The 24,138-nt window shown below is 40.8% G+C and overlaps 1 protein-coding gene across 1 annotated transcript in view; it reads left to right on the top strand.

Moving 5' to 3' along the window:
- The window catches only part of DNAH5 (dynein, axonemal, heavy chain 5), a 382,826-nt gene that overhangs the window by 310,902 nt on the left and 47,786 nt on the right, over positions 1-24,138 (top strand). Inside the window, exons 69-71 of the mRNA XM_006895016.1 lie at positions 4,416-4,537; positions 7,756-7,905; positions 20,666-20,911. Of these exons, the coding sequence (XP_006895078.1) occupies positions 4,416-4,537; positions 7,756-7,905; positions 20,666-20,911 (518 nt within the window). The remainder of the gene's footprint in view (positions 1-4,415; positions 4,538-7,755; positions 7,906-20,665; positions 20,912-24,138) is intronic.

Here is a 24,138-nt window from a genome sequence, read left to right as displayed (position 1 = left end):
ATCTATCTATCTATCTATCTATCTATCTATCATTATGTACTGCTGAGTTGGAATGGACTCATAGCTGACCTTACGGTGGGTTTTTAGAAGCAGTAAATCACATAGGAGGAGATCACTCATCCTTCTCCCATGGAGCAACTGGTGGATTTGAACCACATGCCTTTGTGTTAGCAGTGCACCTCCTTACTGCTAAGCCCCAGAGCTCCCTATAGCTCTCTGTATGTGTACAAAATAATAAAATAAGCAGTAGCCAAACTCATTGACATGGATTCATTGAAACGGACTTGTTGTTTCTCTCCAGCTGGCTTTGGAGAGGCCCTATTTGCACAGGAGGAGATTTCTTCCTAGGGGTCACTAGTGGATTTGAACTCCCCAAGAGGTGATGCCTGTAGCCTAGCAACATAACTTCCTGTGGACATCTTAAGGTCCATAGCACTTAAGAGCTAGACCAGAGCTCTCTCGAGTAATAACAACAACAACAAAAAAGTAAAAATAAGAAAAGAAATAAATCATGCAGTCTATTATTTTAGGGAGCTCTTTTGGCTTAGTGGTAAGTAAATTCACTAAGTAAATTCACCGTCAAAACAAAGGCACGAGGTTTCCATTCACCAGCCACTGTAAGGCGGAAAGGTGGACAATCTCGTCCTTTGAGATTTACTGCCTCAGAACGCCTGCTGGAGGAATCCACTATGAATGGCCCTGACATAGAGCAACATTATTGTTAGAGGGGCTCCCTAATCAGTAACGAGTTAACCAAGACAGGTGTTTCTAATCCCCCAGTGGCTTTGCCGGAGAAACATGAGCAGTCTCTTCCTGATCTATGTCGTTAGAAATTGGTTTCAACTCAATGGCAATGGGTTGGTTGGGTTTTGGTTTTTTAGATTGTTATTAGGTGTTAACTAACCGGTTGGTTATGATTCATAGTAGACGTAACACCTTGAAACACTACAAAACACTGATGAAACTTGAATTTCAACACTTTAACAATGTCCTTGACAGAAGATTTGCCCAATGTGTCGTATGATTGCTTCCTTGGACGTAGATTATGGATCGGAAGATCACATCCGATGCTGTTTATTGGCTCAGTTGTGAAAGGTTTTTGTTCTCAAATGGAAATGTAATCCATATAGTGTGTGGTACAATTTGTATAAATTATTCTTTACATTTATCATGCTTATAAAATATTTTGCTAAAGATTATTTTTTCCCCACAGAGCAAGATTTAAAAGGATGCTAGATAGACCACAACTCTTCCTAATTTTGAGACTGCATCTTGTTATTATTTTATAGACATGAATGCCTTTACTCTATGATTATATAATCAGGAATATGTCCCTTCCACTGTTCCAATTAAAGCCATTCTGTGTGTCCATTGTATACTTTTCAAAAATTGTATTCAGTGTTCTTGCGGTAAGTTGTCGTCAAATTGGTCCATGACTCCTAGTGACCCCATGGATCATGGAATAAAATTCTGCCCAATCCTGTACCATCCCAATGATTGACTGTTGAGTACATTGGGCCATTGTGATCCAGAGGGTTTATATTGGCTGAAATTGGCTCATCCTCCTAGCAGCATATAATCTCTCACTGCCAGATGATTGTGCATGGGATACACTGGACAAGACCAAATTCAGGTCTCCCTCTGGGAAGATGAGAATTCTACCACTGAACTCCCACCCTCATGACAGCTACCCTATACTAAAGGATGGCCAGTGCCTTGTCCTTTAAGCGTCTGGTCTTTCTCTAACTGAATAACCTTTCATCAATGTTCTACTTAATACCTTATTCCATTCAGCTTCTTGGAAAATAATCATTTGCCCGGAAATTGGTACAACTTTGTCTTTAGGTATTTAACTGCTGTCTAGTGTTAAAACAGTGGCTTTTTTTTTTTATGAGATAATATTTCCACTTGAATGACTTCAAGGCCACCTTTATTTTCTTGGAAATATGCTAAGATAGGCTTGGCAAGAAATAACAATTTAAGAGTCAGCCTGGCACCTGGCTACAGTAGAGATTGACTCATAAATATCCTCAACATTACGATCTGTTTTTTAAAATTCTTTTTTAAAAAAGGAATTTTAAGGATAGTCAAATGGATTAGATATATGATTTAAAGATGGTGCCTAGGGATATTTTTCCTTGGAATACTTCAAGAATATAATTTATTTGAACTAGTGGGGAAGTTATTTATTAAACAATACATTTTCTACTATAGAAGACTTGGTAGGTAACTTTTCACATTTAAATATGATTGAGTAACCATTTGTTTTTTTGGCAGAGGGAAGCAATGGCATTTTTAATTGACATTAATTTATGAGACAAGTTACATAGCCTTAGATGAGTCACCAGACAAAAGTGAAGCTTTAACACCAAATAGAAGTGTTTCCTGCGCTTGAGTAGATTGAATATAAATTATGTTTTATCACAGAGCCCTTGGAGCGGATTCAGTATGGATGTAAATAATATCGTCACTGCTGATATGTCCTCGACTTTCCATTGGGTGCTTGCCTGTCATCATCACAGAACTCAGCTAGATTGGTTTCAGATGCCCGAAGAGATGACTTGTCCTAGACATTTGCAGGGTGGCCCAAGGACAGAAATTAGGGTCTTTCTGACTTCATGGACGTATTATTACTTGTAGTCTAGCGGCTCACATTCATAGCGACTCTGTGTGTAACAGAACCACAATTTTGCCTTGTTCGCCTGACTGATGGTGTGTTTCAGTAGTGTCCATTCTTGTGGTCAATGTGTCTTTCAAGTGTCTTCCAACCTTAGAGGGCTCATCTTCCAGTCTGTATTGGACAGAGCTCTCTTGTAATTTCATTGACTGTATTTTGGGAGTAGATTACCAGGTCTTTCTTCCTTTTTTTATTTTTTTCTATAATTATATTTTATTAATTTTCATAAACATTTACAGAGATTTTGGGTTTCCATTCATTCATTGTTGCACTATTCTCTCTACCCTCCTCCCAGTTTGTTCTTGTCCAAATGCCACAGTACTTGTCAAAGCCAGTTCTGATTAATCTTCTTTGTCCGTGTGTCCTTTGCCATTCCCTATCACTCCTCCCTGAGAGAGACTTCACCCTGAGTCTAGTTTGGAAGCTTTATTGAATCTTGTCCTGTATAGTTGGCCATGCAATATAGCAGTTTACAAGCACCACAGTACAGCAGACTGAAGATAGGTGGTGGGTAGTTGTCTTAAAGGATTTGCCATCGACTTAGAAGTGACTCATAGCTGACCCTCCAGTGAGTTTTTAGAGGCTGCAAACCACATAAGAAGGTATTGCCCCTCTTTCTCCCATGGGACCCCTGGTGGATTGGAACTGTCAGAAAGGCTTTGAGTTAATCACCTCACAACGAACTACAGCAACAGAGCTCTTCACAGTGCTGTTGTTGTTATGTGCTGTAAAGTCAACTGAAATTCATAGTGACCTTATGTGCAACAGCTCTTTACCCTATCCTATCCTGAGCCAATCTCATCGTCTCTAACACATTTACCCCCATTCCTCCAGTTACTGTGTCAATCCATCTTATCCATGTTCTTCTTCTCCTGCACTGTCCCTCCACCCTTCCGCGAATGATGTCCTTCTCCAAGGACTGGCCCCTCCTGGCAGCATGCCCAAATTATGTCAGACAGAGCTTACTATGTCTTAAGTATATTTCTTCCTCTTCAAATCATCTATTGCCTTATTAAATCTAGAAGTCTATCACTTAGTTGAGTATGTGGCTGGCTAGTAAAACAATTATAATTAATATACACAAAATAGATTATTAGTTGTTGTCATTATATGCTGTTGAGTCACCTGATACACATAGCGGACCTATATACAATAGATCTGAAACCTGCCTTGTCCTGAGCCAGTCTTACCGATTCCAACACACTTACCCCCATTGCCCCAGTCACTGTATGAATCCACCTCATCCAGGGTCTTCCTCTCCTGCACTGTTCCTCTACCCTTCCAAACATGATGTCCTTCTCCAAAGACCAGTCCCTCCTGGCCATGTGCCCAAAGTATGTGAGATGGAGCTTCAAAATCCTAGCCTCCAAGGAGAAACTTAGTTTCACCCTCTCCAAGACAGACCTATTTGTTTTCTTGACAGTCTATGGTATGTATATTCAAGACTCTTCTCTAGCACCACAACTCAAAGGCATTGATTCTTATGTAATTCTTAGTCTTGGCCAGATCTCTGTTGCATAGCAAGTAATTGTGAAGACCATGGCCTGGATCAGGCATGCCTTAGTCTCTAGACTTACATCGTTGTTTTTCAGTACTCTTGAGAGAGGTGTCTGACAGCAGATTTTTCTAACGTAATTCATCTTTTGACTTTCTGACTGCTGGTGTCAAGGGTGTTGATTGTGGAGCCGAACAAGCTGTAATGAGAAAAATATGATGATGTGTATGTTTCCTTTTAAAGGTGGTGCCTCACTGGACCTCAAAGGCTGCCCTGCTAAACCATCGAAATGGGTCCTGGATATGACATGGCTGAATTTAGTGGAACTCAGCAAACTTAGGCAGTTTTCAGATGTTCTGGATCAGGTAACTTGTGTTTTGAATAAACTGTGGACAGCTTTCTGATCTCTCACTAGCTACAGTTTTTGTGGAAGATGAGGTTGTTGTTGTTGTTGTTGTTATTGAGTACCATCAAGTTGGAGCCGATCCATCGCTGACCCTCCAGCAGGTTTTCAGAGGCAGTTAATCACACGAGAGGAGATTGCCCATCCTTCTCCCATGGAGCAACTGATGGATTCAAACCATATGTCTTGAGAATCACAGCACAGCTTCTTACCACTAGGCAGGCCACCAGAGCTCCCTAATGTTATCTTTCTAATATTATCACTCCTTAAATGCTATTTCCTGTCCCTGATTTTCTCTTGGCTGAGCCCAATTCTGCTAACAGACACTCTAACGACTGCAGACAGGTCTTCCTGGAAGAAACGTGTCCTAGAAGATTAACTAAAGCTGTCCTGAGCCACATGTCAGCATCACCACCTGGAGTCCAGCGCAGGAAGAACAGAGAGAGAAGAGTAACTAATTAGCTATGTGCAAGAAGCTGTGCCTTCTTTAGAAAGATTAGGTGGACTGAAAATGCACAGCCAGTCTCTGCATACCAAAATTCCGTTCTGGCTTCTTAGTTACTTTACTTCCTCATATTTTGTTCCTCTATTAGTCTACTTTCATGAGGCATCTTGTTACGATTTAAATGCAAACATTTAGACTCTTAACTTTAGAAGTTATTCTCCTTGCATAATAATCTAGTTCCTGAGTTGTGGTGCTGGAGAAGAGTATTGAATATTGAACACAGCATGGACTGCCAAGAGAAAATAAAGTTTCGTCTTGGAGAGGGTGAAACCAGGCTACTCCTTGGAGGCAAAGATCTTGCAGTTCTGTTTCATGTACTTTGGTCACTTAGCCAGAAGGGACCAGTCCTTGGAGAAGGACATCATGCTTGGAAAGGTGGAGGGACAGCTCAGCTCAAGAGAGGAAGTCCCCGGATGAGATGAATTGACTCTGTGACTGAGGTGATAGGGGTGGGTATGCCTGTGACAGTGAGAGCGGCTCAGGATAGAGCACACTTCAGATCTACAGTACATAGAGTCACTATAAGTCTCAAACAACTCAATAGCACATGACAAAAACAGCAACAAAAGATGATGTGTGTGGTGGGATTGGGACAAGCCAGGAGACAGTCTCTTGAGGATCAGGTACCAAACAAGATAAAAGTAAAATGATGCAAAAGTTGATCTTATTCAGCTACAACTTTAAAATATTTTTTCAAACAGAAAAATGTTTGAAGGTTGGTATTTGAATCTTGTATTTAACTTGACTGGATGTCTTGATCCTGCTGTTTTTGCATTTGGTTAATAAATACACCTGGTAATGTTTGTTGTTGTTATTGTTAGGAACCTTTTAGTAACCTCAAAGCAGCCCTGTGCACAACATCCTGAAAACCTGCAGTCATACAGCATCTGCTCAATCTCTGCTGTGCTGAACCCACTGGGTGGTCCCTCTGTCAATCCATAACCTTGACAGTCATCTTCTTCTCCGACCCTCCATCTATCCAAACAGTACTTCCCCTTCCAGGACTTTTTGATAATCTGTTCAAAGTATGGTCTAAAGAACACTGTGGTTGCGCTTATTTCTAGACAAAATTATTTGTTCTTTGGGCATCCATGGTATAGTCAGTACTCTTTACCAGCATCTCTGTTCAAAGGCATTACTTCTTCTTTGGGCTCCTTTATTCACGTCTCACTTTCATAAGTATATGAAACAACTGTAAAAGCCATTAGCCAGGCCCACCTTAGTCTTTAAACTGACATACTTGCGCTTTAGCACTTTAAAGAGGTCTTTGATACCATATTTGCCCAATGCATTGCATATTTTTTATTTCTTGGCTGCTACAAAGACAAATCATTTTTTCAGGTCAAATAACTTTATTTTGGGAACTTTTCAATGGTGCAGCTTTTTTTCTCATTTAGGCTTGTCTTACCCTTCACAGGGGAGCTTTATCTATTTCTAAATTCTAGAGATTACATTTCATGCCCGAAATGTGTCCACATTGTGTAATCTTTCATGATTGAGAGAGCTTATAACTATTTTTCTTTAAATGAGATTTTCTAAATAAATACCTGAAATTGTTTTTCCATTGAATAAACACCAAGCAATACTGTTGTGCGTTTAAGGAAAGGAAACAACATTCTGTAGAATTTAAGAGTATATTTGGTTACAGCCTTTCTCTGCTCAATGGTTTCCTTGATTCTTCCCCCTATCCTATGTGCTTCTTTGTTTTCTAATAAGCTCCAAAGGATAATGGGTAAGTCTTTCCCCCCTTTTCCAATTATCTAACTGTATCAGGCATCTGGTCATTCATGGAATGATGCAGTTAAATGGTGTATTTAATATTATTTTAGATTGATACAATATTGACTAAAATGTATCACTCAAGAATCCTCCTGCATGAATAGTCTTCATTTGTGCCAGGAATGGCATTGGGGAAAATGAGAAAAATGGATCGCTGCAACTTGGTCCCTCATCTTGAAAAGATTGTGTGGAACAAATCAGGCTTCCTTCAAATTATTAGAATGAATCTTCAGTGCTTTCTTTTTTTAAGTTTTTTTCTTTTTTTACAAAAACCCAGAAAAAATAGTTAACAATCTAGGCGTCTCCCTGTGTTGAAAGCTTGTAATAGGCTGATGTGAAAACAAATCACCTTGGAGCAAATTACACTTATTTGACACTAGATTTCTTAGTAACTAAGCCAGTCCACCACTATTAAGGAGGTTATGTCCCTCTGACAACTCCCAATCGGGTTTTTAAAGCTGTAAATAGTAACAGCTGCAAACTTCCACATATTCCTCCCAATGAAGAATCAATGGATTTGAACCACTAACCTTTTGGTTAGCAGTCTAACACTTAGTGTACTGCTACATCACCAAGGCTCCTTATTCCATACTCCCCAAACCTGTTGCTTATAAATTGATTACAATTTACAGTCACCCCTCATCTGCCTTCCCAGGCTGTAAACCTTAATGAAAGAGGACTGCTTATCCATATATGGCAGAGCAGTTGGTGGATTTGAACTGCTGACCTTTCAGTTAGCAGCCTGGTATGTTGTGCACCACGTCAAAGAATAGAGAAGGAATGGAACGTTGGTGTATTTCTAGAACTGTCAGCATGTTAGAGGACAAATATCTGTGAGGTGTTCCTGAAAGATGTTTGTGTAGTGTGACATGGTTCTTCTCCACTGGTATTTGCAGATTTCAAGAAATGAGAAAATGTGGAAAATTTGGTTTGATAAGGAAAACCCCGAAGAAGAGCCTCTTCCCAATGCCTATGATAAGTCTCTTGACTGCTTCCGACGCCTCCTGCTTATTAGATCCTGGTGTCCTGATCGAACCATTGCCCAGGTGAGAGAGAAGGAAAAGAGAAGGGGCTGAGGCCAAGGGAGGGGGTCACGTGAGAAAGTGAGGGAAATAATATTTTTTGATCATGAATTACTTTTATTTTCTAGGTTTATAATATTGGTTTGCACACAAGATTCATATACATAGTGGTTCATTCATGTAGTTTGCTTCACATATTCCTTCTTCCCATTTTTCTTCATACAATCATTTATGTACACTGTGTTTTATAAAATCAATCACCATTGATCTATGCCACCAATAAGGAGAATAGCCTTTTAAATTTAGACACTTAAAATGTTAATCTCTGTTGGCCTAGTGGCAAAAAACTGTCCTGTAATCCCAGAGGCATGCTGTTTGAAGCTACTATCTACTTCACAGAAGACGGATGGGCAATTTTCTCCCATAGAATTAACTGAAAACCTGTCAGAAGGTCAGCTATGGATCGGTTCCAACTCAACAGCACACAACAACAACAAAATATTAATCTCAATGGGATTCTGATAGATTTCTATTTATTTAATTATTTATTTTATTGTGTAATTATTTATCAATTCTTTCTCTCTCATTGCCAAGTTAAAATTGACTCATATCTTACAGCAGGTTTTCAGCATCTCAGTATCAACAAAACAAAGATTCTTACCACTGGACCAATAGGCAGTGTCATGATGGATGGAGAAGAGATTGAAACTGTCAATAGCTTGATCTTGTTTGGATCCACAGTTATCACACTTGGTATGAGCAGTCAGGAAATAAGGAGACACATTACACTGGGAAAATCTGCAGTTAGAGACCTTTCCAAATTATTGAGGAGTGATGTCAGTTCGAGAACTAAGGTGCGTCTGATTCAGGCCATGATCTTGCCAGTAATCATATATGCATCTGAGACTTGGACAATGAATAAAAATGACAAAAAAAGAATCGACGCCTTTGAGCGGTGGTGCTGGAGAAGAGCACTGAACATCCCATGGACGGCCAAGGGAATGACTAAATATGTTTTGGAGAGGGTGTGGCCAGAGTGCCCTTTGGACGCAAGAATGATGAGGCTTTGGCTCACATACTTCAGACATATTGCTAGGAGGGGCTATTCCTTGGGGGAGGCCTTGATGTTGAGAAGAGTGGAGGGTCGGCAAAGGAGAGGAAAATCCTCAGCCAGGTGGATTGACACAGTGAGCGTTGCAGTGGGCTCTTGTGTGTCAGGAAGTGTGAGGATAGTGCAGGACAGGACTGGGTTCAGATCTTTTAGTTCATAGTGTTGCTATGGGTCGTACTCAACTCAATGGCACCTAACAACAACAACAATCACATGGAAAACAATTGCTCATCTCCCACTTTTTATCAAAAACATGTAATAATCAATAATAAATAAATTTTCTGAGATAATACATGTGCACTCAACTATTTATTCATTTTATTTGGCCCAAATGTAGAAAGAATAAATTTAAAAATCATGTTTATAAGCTGGAAAAATAGATTATACTATGAAGATAATACATTCTTGACCAGGAACAAAGAAAAGACATGGACACCGGGAATAACACCTGAAGGAGAGTAAGCAGGGAGCTAATCTCTCAGAGACTGCAGCGCAGAGCTAAGACTAATTTTAGCTTTTATTAGGAAATAGTATGAATACAGATGACACAATCCTGCTTGCTGAAACTGAGGAGGAACTAAAGTGCTTGCTGCAGAAGGTCAAGGACTGCAGCTTTCAATATGGATTGAAGTTCAATATCAAGAAAATAAAGATTCTCCCCACTGGGTCGATTGGCAGCATCATGGTAAACGGTGAAGAGATTGAGATTGTTAACAACTATAGTTAGCTTGGCTCCACAATCCACACTCTTGCTACCAGCAGCCAGGAAATTAAAGGATAAATTGCATTGGGAAAGTCTGCCGTCGAAGACCTCTCCAAAGTACTGAAGAGCAATGATGTGAGTCTGGAGACTAGGATGTGCCTGATCCAGGCAATGATCTTTGCAATCACTTACTATACCTCAGAGAGCAGGACATTGACTAGGAATGATAGAAGGAGAATTGATGGCTTTGAGCTGTGGTGCTGGAGAAGAGTATTGAATATACCATGGACTGCTAAGAGAACAAACAGGCTAGTCCTGGAGAGGGTGAAAACAGGCTGCTTCTTACAGGGAAGGATTCTGAAGCTTCATTTGACATACTTTGGACATGCTGCAAGGAGGCACCAGTCCTTGGAGAGAGATGTCATGCTTGGGAGAGTGAAGGGACAGCCCAGGAAAGGAAGACCCTCAATGAGAGGGATTGATTCAGTGACTAGGGTAATGGGGGTAGGTGTGTCAACACAGACTGGCATAGGATAGAGCAGGTTTTGGGGCTGTTGTACATAGGGTCACTATGAGTTGCAGGTGACTAGATGTCACATAACAACAACAAAGATAGTAAATCAAAGAAAAAATTCTTTACTAATGAGTGTATATTTTTCTCTTTGTGATCTTCTGCTGACATTCTTTTCTAGTCTCAGATATAGAATGATTTGCAAAGCACAGGCATAACACCCCATCTGTGGAATGTTGAAGGCAGAGGTCCTTGTTTGCAGGGAACACTTCATTCCTTGTGATCTGTCACGAGGAAGGCTGGCTTGTTCTGTTTCTCACCCAGTTCCCGCTTATGCATTTGGCTTGCACAATAATGTATGCTTCTTCTGTAGTATTTTATACCAAATAAAAGATTATATGGTTATTCCATTTTACTGGTAGTAGTAACGTTACTTTTCACAGGAAAAATATAAAGCATGTAGGAAGACAGGTAGACTGGAGGAAGACTCACCTTTCTGCAATTCTTAGTCATTTACCCTGGAACTGTCACAACCCTAAATGTGTGTACATTTATAACTGTTAATTTTTTATTAGTTTGCTTAAAAAGTCTGTGTATATTGTGTTTCACACTGTTCTTCATTCACATTGTGTTTCATACAATGATTCCCATGTAATTTTATTTTATAAAATTAATCACCATTGGACCTTGCCCATCATTACCCTGTCTTTTCACCTGGATCCTTCCCATTTTATTCCCTCCCTCCCTCTATCAACCAAACTGTGCAACCCTGTGGTTTCACCCCTACCCATCCTCAGCTCTGCCCCCGCTGAATCCTCATATATGTTTTACTAGTTCTCCTTCTATTTCTTTCCATTTTCCTTGTGAATCCTGCCCCTGGAAAGTCTTATCTTTTCAAAGACCCTCAATCTGCTGTCCTAGCACCATCTTAAAAGTCAGTTGAGCTTTACGTTCACATATACAGAGACAAGTACCAGTATTCAGAACAGGTTGATTCCTCATGGGCTTCTCCAAATCCGCCATGGAGTAATAATGGGCTGGCCTGTGTAATGGAATGAATGCGGGAAGTTCCTCCTTTCCGTCTCCAGAGGGAGCGGTGAACTCTTGTCGTGTAACCACCACCACGTTCACTTAGGTACTGCAGAAATGTGAACACAACTACATTCAGTGATTTACTGAGAAAAGAAAAATGAGTTTTGCAACTCATGGCCCTGGGAATACCCTTCTTTTATTTTTTCTTCTCCACCTCATTACTTTTATCCTGCCCGAGTGAGTTGCCGAAATGTGGCCTTATTTAATGGCAGGGTAGCAGGGAAAGTCAAGTTCTTTTTGCTTCTTCCTTCCTGGCTATCTTTCTCCCTCTCTCTCACTCCCTTTTCCACCTTCTCTATCATAGAAAATGTATTTCATTCAATAATACAATTTAAGGTTTACAAAGCTCTTTTGCAATATGATCATCTTCATTTTGGCCACTGTCGACTCAAGTCTCATCCCCCAATGTCCTCCTGACTGGTCGCCCTTTGTGTGCCCACTGCTCATTCTAGTCCATCCTTAAAACACAGGAAGAAATGAAAATATGATCAAATTGTTCCTTGGTATTTTTACTCTTCAGTGGGTTCTCATGGGCTTCAGGATAACATTAGTTTCAGTTTCCTAGAGCTACTGTAACAGAAATACCACAAGTGTGTGACTTTAAAAAACAGAAATTAATTTGTTATAAGTCTGGAAATGGGAAGTCTGGATTCAGGGTATGGGTCTAGGGGGAGGTGTTTGTTTTGTCTATTTCAGCTTCAAGGAGGTGCCAGTAACCCTCATTGTTCCTGGCTGTAGATACATGTCTGTCGGTCTGTCGGTCTGTCTCTCCCCTCTCTCCCCCTCTCCCACCTCCCTCCTCTCTCTCTCTCTCTCATATCTTCTGTTTTAGAACTCAGAAGTGATTGGGCTTTGGACCCACCCTACACGGATATGAGTTCATTAATAAAGCCAAAAGAAAGACCTCTAATTCCAAACAAGATCATATTCTAAAGTACAGAGGCTATGGTTTCAACACATATTTTTTGAGGAATAAGGACATAATTTAATACATAATACACCTCTAAGCTTGCTGTTGTTGTTGTTATGTGCTAGTGCCTGATCCTGAACCAGTCTCACTGACTTCTAACCAGCTAATCCTATTGCTTCAGTTACTGTGTCCCTCTGCCTAAACCAGGGTCTTCCTCTCCTGCACTGTCCCTCCACCCTACCAAGCATGATGTCCTCTACAAGGACTGGTCCCTCCTGGCTATGTGCCCAAAGTATGTGAGACAGAGCTTCAAAATCCTTGCCTCAAGGAGAAAGTTGGTTCTCCTGGAAGTCCATGATATGTTCAGAACTCTTTTACAGCACCACAACTCAAAGGCATCGATTCTTCTATCATCTTTAATCATAGTCCAGCTCTCTGATGTATATAGAAAGTAGTTGTAAATACCATGACATCAGTCAGGTGAACTTCAGTCTCTAGACTAACATCATTGCTTTTTAGCATTTTGGAGAGGTCCCTGAGAGCAAACTTACCTCGTGCAATTAATCTTTTTTGTTTTCTGACTGATGGTGCCAAGAGTGTTGATTGTGGAACTGAGCAAGCTGAAATTGTTAACGATCTCAGTCTCTTCTCTTTCTATGATGCTGCTGCCAATTGGCCCATTGTGAGAATCTTTGTTTTCTGATGTTGAACTTCAATCCGCATTGCAGACTACAGTCCTTGATCTTCTGCAGCAAATTATTTAGGCCTTCCACAGTTTCAGCAAGTAAGGTTGTATCATCTGTGTAATGCAGGTTACTGGTTACTCTCCATCCACTCCTGATGCCACATTCCTCCACATAGAGTCCAGCCTCTTTGATGATCTGTTCTGTGTACAAATGGAAAAGGAATGGAGATAGGACACATCCCTGACACACTCCTTTTCTGATTTTGAACCTGCAGTGTTTCCTTGCTTTATTCTGATGACTGCCTCCAAGCATAGGTTTCACATAGTGATCCAATAAACAACAAGTCTGAACCCCGTCCTATCCTATGTCATCTGACACTTTCTGATACACTCGAGCCCGCTCATTGTGCCAGTCCATCTCGTTGAAGGTCTTCCTCTCTTTTACTGACCCTCCATCTTTCCAAGCATGATGTCCATACTTCTTAAGGAATAGCCTCTTGATTCAGGCCATGGTCTTTCCAATTCCTTGTTGTGCATCTGAGAACTGGACAATGAATAAGGAAGACAGAAAAAGAATTGACACCTTTGAGCTGTGTTGTTGGAGAAGAGCTCTGAACATGCCATGAACGGCCAAGAGAACAAACAGACAGGTTTTGGAGAGGGTACAGGTGGAGTGCTTTTTGGAGGCAAGAATGATGTAGCTTTGGGCTTGTTGCTTGGAGGGACTATTCCTTGGAGAAGGACATGATGCTGGGAAGGGTGGAGTGTCGGCAAAGGAGAGGAAGACCCTCAACCAGGTGGATTGACACAGTAATTGCTGGATTGCTGCAATGGGCTCTTATGTGTCTTGAAGTGTGAGGATGACACAGGATAGAACAGTGTTCAGATTTTTTTGTTCATAGGGTCACTATGAATTATATTCAGCTTCGATGGCATCTAACAACAACAACAACGAGGAACATTCTCCAAGTATGTGAAATGAAGCTTTATCATTTTTGCCTCCAAGGGACACTTTCTCCAAGATATACCTGTTTGTTCGTTTGGCCGTCCATGGGATGGATGTTCAGTAGTCTTCTTCAATAGTACAGCTCAGAGTCCTCAGTTCTTCTTCTGTCATCCTGAATAAGGGTGACCTCAAAGCTAGAGGTGATGAGAAGTACTCAGTGTGAGGATGTGTGTAGAGGGGAAGACTCCACCAGAGATGTTGACGTACATGATTTCAGGAAAGAGCCAGGCTACAGCCTGACCTGTGATGTCTCAGGTAGAATTGGGAACTGACATTTTTGTCTTGGTCGCTCTTAAGGCTAAAACTTATTCTTTGCTCCTAGTGGAACACATGAGCTTGGGTAGACTCAACCAGAACAGGCATCTTTGGGTCTGGCCTGAGTTCTACACCATCCTCTCCTGTCAGCAGTGCTTAATGACTTCCTCCCCAGAGCACTGCCCATAAAGTCTGCTTCTGGCTCTCAGCTAGTATGACAGATTAATGGTAGCTGTGAGCAGATGTTGGGCAGGATCAGGTAGCTGGCTAGGCTGGCTCTTGTGCACCTCTCACAGTTGAATCCTTAAACTTGACATTCTAGAGATATTTCCTAAAGGAGCGAGTTCAGCGATGTGAGGTATCAAGTGAGATAATGAGTTGGTGAGAGGAACTTGCAGGTTCTTTAGATCACATTTGATGTTTCTGTAACTTGAAGCAAACCTACCATTGAAAGAACTGGAGGGAGCTCTGGAGGCCTAGTGGCCAGAAACTGCACTGCAATCCCAAAGGAACATTGTTCTAATCCACCAGATGCTCTACTGGAGAAAGCGGGGCAGTCTCCTCCTGTACCAATTGGATATGACTCGATGGTACACAACAAGAATAAAAAAAAAGATATGATTGGATCATCTGGGGGGGGGAAATATACTCCAATCTGAAACCTCAGCAAATAGTTCCTTTGGCAAGAGATTGATCCTTGGTGCATCCACTGCCTGGTGCACAGTAGCTTCTCAAAAAAAAGAAAGCTCTTGAAATAAAAATCAGAATGAAAAATTGGCTAATTATTGTCTATGCATATAGTATTGAAGACATAGAATCATAAGATTTCAGAACAAACAATTAAAATTATGCTTTTTTAAATAGAAAAGGTTATCATTTTATGGGCAAGTAAACAAAGACTGACTCACAGGAGACCACTTACCAATTCATTGTCTGAGAGAGGCTTATGAACCAATCTTCTTTTTGTGCTCTGTTTTTAAGACATATTTCAGTTCTTAAAAACCATTATTTCTTTCTGTGTGTCTCATTTTTAAAATCACAGTGCTTGACCATGCTCCGTCAGCTCCTGCATCTTCATCGAAATGGATTCTTTTTTTCTCCATTGCTATAATCACATGATTATAACTTATTTCACTTTTACAAGGAAAAAAGATAAGTAGATTGAATTTTCTTCACTTGTTTTGTTCAATGACTTTTTAGAAACTTTTGCCCTTCAGCATAATTTATAGAGGAACAAACAGCAAGAAACAGTGAAGATCTTATCAGGTCAAAAACCGAGGGTAATTCTGGTTATAAAATATGGCAATGTAGAAGTCACTGTTGGCAGATTAACCCATTCACATTGCAGTTTCATTCTTCATTGCTTGCCTAAGCATTGTCATCAGTAAATGATGACTGTTTCCCAGAGTTCCTTCCAGCTGTGGATGACCATGCGGTATGGTTCTGGCTGGGGAGCCCGAGTGGTCATCCTGTAGGGTCTCTGGGAATGTAGTTGCTTTCATGGTGAAAGAGGATGACTCAGCTGTCCCACTCACACCTTATCCCAGCTGGAATTTCACTGTGATGTCAGGAGATATTGCAGTCAGCACTGTGAATGACTTTAAAACTGTTGCAGGTCCTTGAAATTACAATCTTGATATTGTCTCACCTCTGAAAGCCAAGCCTGTGTGCTGAGAACAATTTTTGTATTTCTAAATGTTGTTGTTATGTGCTGTCAAGTCAGACCAGAAGTCAAGTCAAAACAGAACTGTCAGTCATTTTCAGGCCTTTAAATTGCGTGGGAATAACTTGCTCATTTTTATCCTGTGGAGCAGCTAGGGTATTCAAACTACATGCCTTTAGGTTAGCATCGTAACTCTTTATTCACTAGGCTACCAGCTCTCCCTATTTCTTAGGGATAAAAAGCATTTAATATGGATTGAAGCTCAACATCAAGAAAGCAAAGATGCTCGCTACTGGACCAATTGATAGCATTATGATAGACGGTGAAGAAATTGAGATTGTTAACAGCTCTAGTTCGTTTGGCGCCACAATCAACACTCTTGATACCAGTAGCCAGGAAATCAAAATACAAGTTGCATTGGGAAAGTCTGAGGTCAGGGACCTCTCCAGAGCAATGACATCAGTCTGGAGACTAATATTTGTCTGCTTGCTAGGCATCAGAAAGCTAGGCAATGATGAAGGTTGAAAGAGAATTGATGCCTTTGAGCTGTGGTGCTGGAGAAGAGTGTTGAATATATACCATGGACTGCCAGGAGAATAAACAAGTTTGTCCTGGAGAGGATGAAACCAGGCTGCTCCTTGGAGGCAAGGATTTTTTTTTAGGCAAGGATTTTGAGGCTTCTTCTGACATACATGTTGCAGGGAGAGACCAGTCCTTAGAGAGGAACATTATGCTTGGAAGGGTAGAGGGACAGAGAAAGAGAGGAAGACCATTGATGAGGTGGATTGATTCAGTGACTGGGGTAATGAGAGTGGGTGTGTTAGAGATAGTAAATAAAGTTGTCCCAGGATAGAGCTATTATACATGAGGTTACTATGAGTCACAAGTGTTGTGACAACACCACAAATAAATCCAGATAATATTTTGTGACATGAAAGTTATAAAACTGTCATAACACTTAGGTCTCTACATAATTTTATTAAAATATGTCCATGATCACTTTAAAATATATTATCTATGATAACTGCTTGTTTTGGTAGAAAGTGCAGCCAAAGTGCTCATTGGAGGCAAAGATATTGAAGCTTCATCTCACATACTTTGGGCATGTTGCTACGACGAGGGCCTATTCCTTGGAGAGGGACATCATGCTTGGAAAGGTGAAGGGCCCACAAAAGAGAAGAAGACCTTCAACCAGGTGGATTGACACAGTGACTGCCACAGTGGACTCTAGTGTCTCAGAAAGTCTGAGGATGGCATGAGACAGGACAGGGTTCTTATCTGTCAAGCTGTGGAGTTGCTATGCATCGTATTCTATTGACGGCACCTAACAACAACAACAACATGATTGCTTTTGGAGTCTCTGCATCATGCAAATAAGTGGTTATTGCATTTAGCTGTTAACCAAGTTTTGAGGCTTAAGTCCGTCCAGAGGCTCCTTGGAAGAAAGTCTAATGACCTGTTTTCCGTAAGTCAATCATTAAACACAGTTCCACTCTGACACAGGGATTGCAATGAGTTCGGAGCTCAACTTAACCGCTTTAGTTTATTAGCTTTTACAACAATGGTTGAGTTGAATAGTTGCAGCAGAGATGATGTGGCTGGTAAACCCTAAAATATCTACCACCTTGCCCTTGGTGTATGTTAGCTTATAACTTGGATGATAAGTCCATGTTAAAACCTTGCTGAAGTCTGTGATAAAGTCGGTCATTCTGGACCCCTTGCTCTGCTGGAGCAGAAAGCATCTGGGTCCAATGAAGGATGCTGTAGAAACACTGGAGTAATGACAGTTACTCATGGCTGAGAATAAACCTTCAACTTATGGAACCCTCAAACATTTGCCTTAGAGGTTCTTCTTAAGTGTTCTCTTTAGTGACTGACCAAATGTCTGCATATTTAGAGGAGACCTTTGAGGAAGTCAAATAATGGGCCAGATGAATATATTTATTAAATACCAGCTAGCAGACTGCAGAAAAAATATGTAAATATTTATCAGCTAGAAGATGTTGATAGTACACCAAGTCAAGTTAGGATAAAATAAAATAGAAATGATATTCTGTTCTCTAAAGTCAATGGACCTAAATTCCATCTCTTCAGAACTTCTCTTATGCACTGAAACCAGTAAAGGAGAGGAAGGGTGAAAGGGGTGATTGCCTCTGGGAAGGGGGTACTCAGGCTGCTTGCTTATTTTCTTGGCATTGGTCCGTCTTGGCCAGTAATGAACTTGACTTCCGCTTTCGGACCTATGCAAAACTACGTGACCATCTTTGCCCCAAGTCATCTTGAAAACTTATTGAAGCATGAAGGCTTGCACTTTCTCAGCTGATGTGCTTCTTCTTTTGCCATGGATATCATGATCTGGATATTATGGGGAAGAACTGGGATCTGAGGAAAGATAGGATCTCGAAGAAAGATGGCTCTTCTAGCTCTTTTGGAATCACTGCTATGAATATAGAAACAAGGAACACTTGTTTATTCTTTGCATTCTGTTAGCAAAGATGGATATTTCTGTTGTCCACCTTTGGACACCTCCTCAGCATGACCTTGGACAGACTTCTCTGTCCCTCAGCTTTGATCTCTGCCTTTCTTGAGCAAAGCTCCTTTATCTCATTCAGTTACTGTCCCATCTTACCTCTGCCTTATTAAGCCTAGGCCAAAGAGCTCTAGCTCTCTGAAGCAGATTTACCTTCCCTAGCTCCTCGATTAAAACAAGCGTGGAAGCAGGAGTGGAATTCACTTCTGAAACAGCTTGCCTCTGGAAACCCTATGAACTTGGAGAAACTATGAAAGTTATATAAGTGTTCAGGTCCTTCGTTCATAGGGTCACTATGAGATGCCTAGGACTCGATGGCACTTAACAACAATAAACAACCTTTGGGATTCTCCACAAACCTAGAGGAATCAGGATGTGGAATTCCTCTGGTCATTCGGGAGGTTAGACTGAGTTGGCATTTGCCTTAGTCACCCAGTGCTGTTCTGGCAAAACGTCACAAGGAGGTGGCTTTCACACACAGTAATTTTTTTCCCCACAGTGTCAGAGATCAAGGTGCCAGCCTAGGGAGATTTCTCTGTCTTTAGGCTCTGAGGGCAGATCTTTGTCGCTTTCGCTTCTGTTCCCTGGCTCCTTGGTAATCTTTAGGTGCCTTGGTATCTATCGCCCCTCATCTTTGATGGCACTTGCTTGTTCATCAGTATGGATGGTGAAGAGATTGAGATAGTTAACAGCTTCAGTTTGCTTGGCTCCACGGTCAACACTCTTGGCACCAGCAGCCAGGAAATCAGGAGATGAAATGCACTGGAAAGGTCAGCTGTCAGGGAACTGTCAAGAGTACTGAAGAGCAATGATGTCAAGCTGGAGACTAAGGTGCTCTTAATCCAGGCTGTATTCTTCAGAGAGTTGGACAGTGAATAGGGATAACAAAAAGAGAATTGATGCCTTTGAGCTGTGGTGCTGGAGATGAGTGTTGAATATACCATAGACTGCTAGGAGAACAAACAGGTTTGTCCTGGAGAGGGTGAAGCCAGAGTGCTCCTTGGAGTCAAGGATTTGGGCATGTTGCAAGGAGGGACTGGTCCTTGGAGAGGGACATCATGTTTGGCATAATGGATGGGCAACGCAGGAGAAGAAGACCCTCGATGAGATGGATAGATTCTGTGAGTAGAGTGATGGGAATGAGTGTGTTTGAGATGGCGAGGTTGGCACAGGATACAAAGGCATTTAGAGCTCTTGTACATAGGGTCACTATGAGTCGCAAGTGACTCGATGGCACATAACAACAACAACAACATCTCAGAAAAGATTGATTTAGGACACGCTCTGCCCTAATACTGTTTCATTAACATAATAACCCCAACTCATTCCTAAATGGGATTACAATCACAGGGACAAAGGATTGTATCATAGTACATACTTGTGGGACAGAAATTCAGCCCACAACAGTATCCATTTCCCCTCCGTTGTCAATTTTGATAAATAAGATTGTATGAAGCGCTTCACTTTGCTGTATATAGGAGTGCTATGATTTGATGGCACCTAACAACGAAACAGCATGGAGAACTTCAGATTGTCCCAAACTTAGTAGTATTACTCTGAATAGAATGAACTGAGCTTTTTATATAGTAGTGGTTCTGTTTTTTGAATGGTAAGGAATTTGTGGGAGTACAAAGTGGTATTGATTATTTAAAGAAAAAGTGCTTTTGGTGAATGTCATAAAAATGCAAATTTTATTACATACATGGACTCTTTATAGGCTAAGGCTTTAAAAATTCATTTATTCATTCAATAAATATTTAACACATTTCATTCAACAAATAGTCATTCAATAATTAACTAAATTATAGGAACTGTGCTGTTTGCTTGTTTATTTAAATTCATCTTGTTGTTGTTTATTATCTTCGAGGTGAGCATGACTCACAGCAACCCTACAACCAAAGGCCTGAAACCTCTCTACAACTACTGACATTTATCAAAGTTTATAGAGTTTCTGGAGAGATGTTGTTTTAGGAAGTGAATGCCACTCTTATGATGTCTTAAATAATAGAATTTCCTAGCATTTTCATTTCCTATGTGTATTAAGAATTTCAGATAGCTTTCAGAGAAAAAGTCAATAAACATAGTTTATTTTATATTTTAACTTTTATAATTTTAATTATATTTTAACTGTACGACTTCAGTAGCACAGGCCCCATGCTTATAGAATGATTATTAAAATAAAAACAAAACCAAAAAAACGGAACCTACCATGGGTATCATTGGCAGAAATTATAGAAGTGAATTTTGGAAAGTCAGACTGCATTACATGCATGGAGTAGTTAAACTATGTTTAGTGACCCATGTACTCTTTTTGTTAGGCCCGCAAGTACATCATGGACTCCATGGGGGAAAACTATGCTGAAGGCGTTATCCTGGACTTGGAAAAGATGTGGGAGGAATCTGATCCCCGAACGCCACTCATCTGTCTCCTGTCGATGGGCTCAGACCCTACGGACTCCATCATTGCCTTGGGGAAGAGACTGAAAATAGAAACCCGCTACGTGTCCATGGGCCAGGGCCAGGAGGTCCACGCACGCAAGCTCTTGCAGCAGACCATGGCACGTGTAAGGACAAATGTCTAATTTTGTTGAGATGATGGTTGTTAGGCAGCAATGTAGAAAAGAACTGATGAGCCCTTAAGAAGAGTTTGCAGTTGTGTGATGAAGGGTGTTACAAAGCGGAGATATGCATAATGTCTGTTAGACTGCCATACAATCTCACAGAAAATAGTGAGAAATAGCAATTTCAGAAAAAAAGAGACCATCAAACTTTTGCTGCTGACCAGACATAGTCAATCCTAAAAGCCTTATTTTTCAACCAGCTTATATGTGGAGATACTATTGTACTTTTAATCAGAAATACTAGCTTTAATGAGATACCTTTTTACTTTGAATTTCAGATGCATGGTTATTGTTTCAGATTGGTAAGGTTGAATTTAAAAGGAGCCACTCTAGCCTCTAGTTTATATCTATTTTCTTTCTACTCACAATCCTTCAGCCTTCAGTCAGAACCAACTCATAGCTGATCCACCATTCAGTTTCTGAGGCTTAAATTGCATGAAGGAGATGCTCACTTTTGTCCCATGGAGCTGTGAGGGGATTTGAACCACCACAGACCTCTGCCTTTAAAATTAGCAGCACTTTAAAAAAAAATTATTTTATTAATTTAAATGAACATTTACAGATTTTGGATTTTCATTCATTCATTGTTGCACTTTTTCCTTTATCCCCCCCCCCAGTTCTCTCCTTTCTTTAAAAGGCAAAAGATAAACTTTTTCGTTAATATACAATCCCCCCGACCCCGACCCTGCCCCCCCCACTGCAAATCTCCACTATGCAACCTTAATTCTGGATTCCTGTGATAATTATAATATGCTATCATATATGACTTTTAAACTGTTCTCTCCCTTATCTGTTTCAAGTCAGTATACATAATCTATCCAGGTTTTCTCAGTCTTACCCCAACCCTGATGTCAGTCACATTCTACAACAGTGGCACCATGCAATATTTGTCCTCTTGTGACTGAGATATTTTAATCAGTATAAGGTCCTCAGGGGTCATCCATTTTTAAAACTATTGCATGAATTTCTTGTTTTTCAATGCAGCATAATATTCCATTGTGTGAATATTCCATAGTTTCTCTATCCATTCATTTGTTGACAGGCACTTAGGTTGTTTCCAACTCCTTGCTATTGTGAACAAAGCTGCGATGAACATGGGTGTGCATATATCTGCTTGGATGTCAGTTATGGTCTCTTTAGGGTTTATTCCCAGTAGTGGAATTGATGGGTCAAACGGTATCTCTATTTTCAACTTTTTGAGAAAGCACCACACCACTTTCCACAGAGGTTGCACCATTTTACACTCCCACCAACAGTGAATAAGGGTTCCAGTTTCTCCACAACCTCGCCGGCATTTGTTATAACTTGTACTTTAAATACATTTACAAAAATGATTGCATTTAAAGTTTTGACATGATAGAGCAAAATAAACCAATCACCCAAACAAAGCAAAAGGAATGATCTACTCAGTAAAAGGAAAACAAGGTAGTTGATACAGACTGTAGGAAATCTGGGAGGCAGTTGCTTGGCAAGCTGACTGGAAGAGATCCGTATTTGTACCCATTTCCAGGAAGGAAGGTTGTCATTGTTATGTGCCATCACCTGCGACTCATAGCGACCCTATGTACAACAGCCCTAAACCCTGCTCTATCCTGTGCTAGTCTTATTGTCTCTGATTCATCTACCACCATAACCCCTGTCACTGAGTCAATCCATCTCATCGAGAGTCTTCCTCTCTTGCACTGTCACTCTACCCTCCCATGCATGCTGTTCCTCTCCAAGGACTGGTCCATCCTGGCAACATGTCCAAAGTATGTCAGACGAAGCCTCAGAATCCTTGCCTCCAAGGAGCAGCCTGGTTTCACCCCCTTCAGATTGAACCTGTTTGTTCTCTTAGCAGTTCATAGTATATTCAATACTCTTTTCCAGCATCACAGCTCAAAGGCATCAATTATCCTTCTGATCCAAGTAAAACATTTCTGAAGGTTGTTTTTCATATGGCTCGAACAGTACTTAGACAATCTCTAGAAATTCAGGCTGGACTTAGAAGAGGCCATGGCACCAGGGATATCATTGCTGATGTCAGATAAATCTTAACTGAAAGTAGAAAATACCAGAAGGATGTTTACTTGTGTTTTATTGACTATGCAAAAACATCTGTGTGGATCGTAACCAATTATGACTGCTATTGAGGAGAATGAGGGAGAAGGATGGGCAGTCTCCTCCCACGTGATTAATTTACTGCCTCTGAAAACTTGCTGGTGGGTCAACTATGAGTTGGCTCCAACTCGATGGTACACCACCACCACCACAACATTGAGGAAGATGAGAATCCCAGAACACTTAATTGTGCTCATGTGAAACCTCTGCTTAGACCAATAAATTCTTGTCCAAACAACAAGGGAACATTGGTTCATTTAAAATCAAGATGGCTATGCATCAGGGTTCTATTTCCCCCCAATAACTATTCAATCTATATGCTGAGTTAATAACTTGAGAAGCTTGGCCTAGATGAAGAAGAATGTGGCATCAAAATTGTAGGAAGATTTATCCAAAGTATGCATTATGCGGAGGATACAATCTTGTTTGTAGAAAGTGAAGATGACCTAATGCAGTAACAACCTTTAATGTGGATTACATCTCAACCCCAAGGAAACAAAAGTCTTCACCACTGGACCAAGAGGCAATATCTTATTGAGGGTATTTCTCTTTTCACCTGACCCTCTGCCTTTCCCATCAGGACGTCTTTTTCCAATTACTGGTAGCAGCAGCCAGGAAATGAAAAGAATGTGTTGCACTGGTTAGTTGCATCTGCTGTCAAGAACGTCTTTAAAGCTCTAAAGAGCAAAGATGTCAGTTTACAGACTAAGGTGTGCCTGAATCAAACTCTGGTATTTTCAGTTACTTCCTGTTGTTGTTGTTATTGTTATGTTCCGTTGAATCGCTTGTGACTCATAGCAACCCTATGTACAACAGCCCTAAACCCTGCTCTGTCCTATGCCAATTGCATTGTCTCTGACACACCTATCCCTATTACCCCAGTCACTGAATCAATCTACCTCAGAGAGGGCCTTCCTCTCCTGTGCTGTCCTTCCACCCTCCCAAGCCAGAGGTCCCTCTCCAAAGACATTTCCCTCCTTGTAAATGTCCAAAGTATGTCAGGCGAAGCCCCAGAATCCTTGCCTCCAAGGAGCAGCTTGGTTTAACCCTCTCCAGGATGAATCTGTTTG

Source organism: Elephantulus edwardii, unplaced genomic scaffold (assembly GCF_000299155.1).
Source record: "Elephantulus edwardii isolate Elephantulus edwardi_28Jun2011 unplaced genomic scaffold, EleEdw1.0 scaffold00153, whole genome shotgun sequence".
In the NCBI taxonomy this organism is placed as follows: domain Eukaryota; kingdom Metazoa; phylum Chordata; class Mammalia; order Macroscelidea; family Macroscelididae; genus Elephantulus; species Elephantulus edwardii.
Note: the sequence above shows the minus strand (reverse complement) of the source record. Positions and strands in the feature narration are given on the sequence as shown.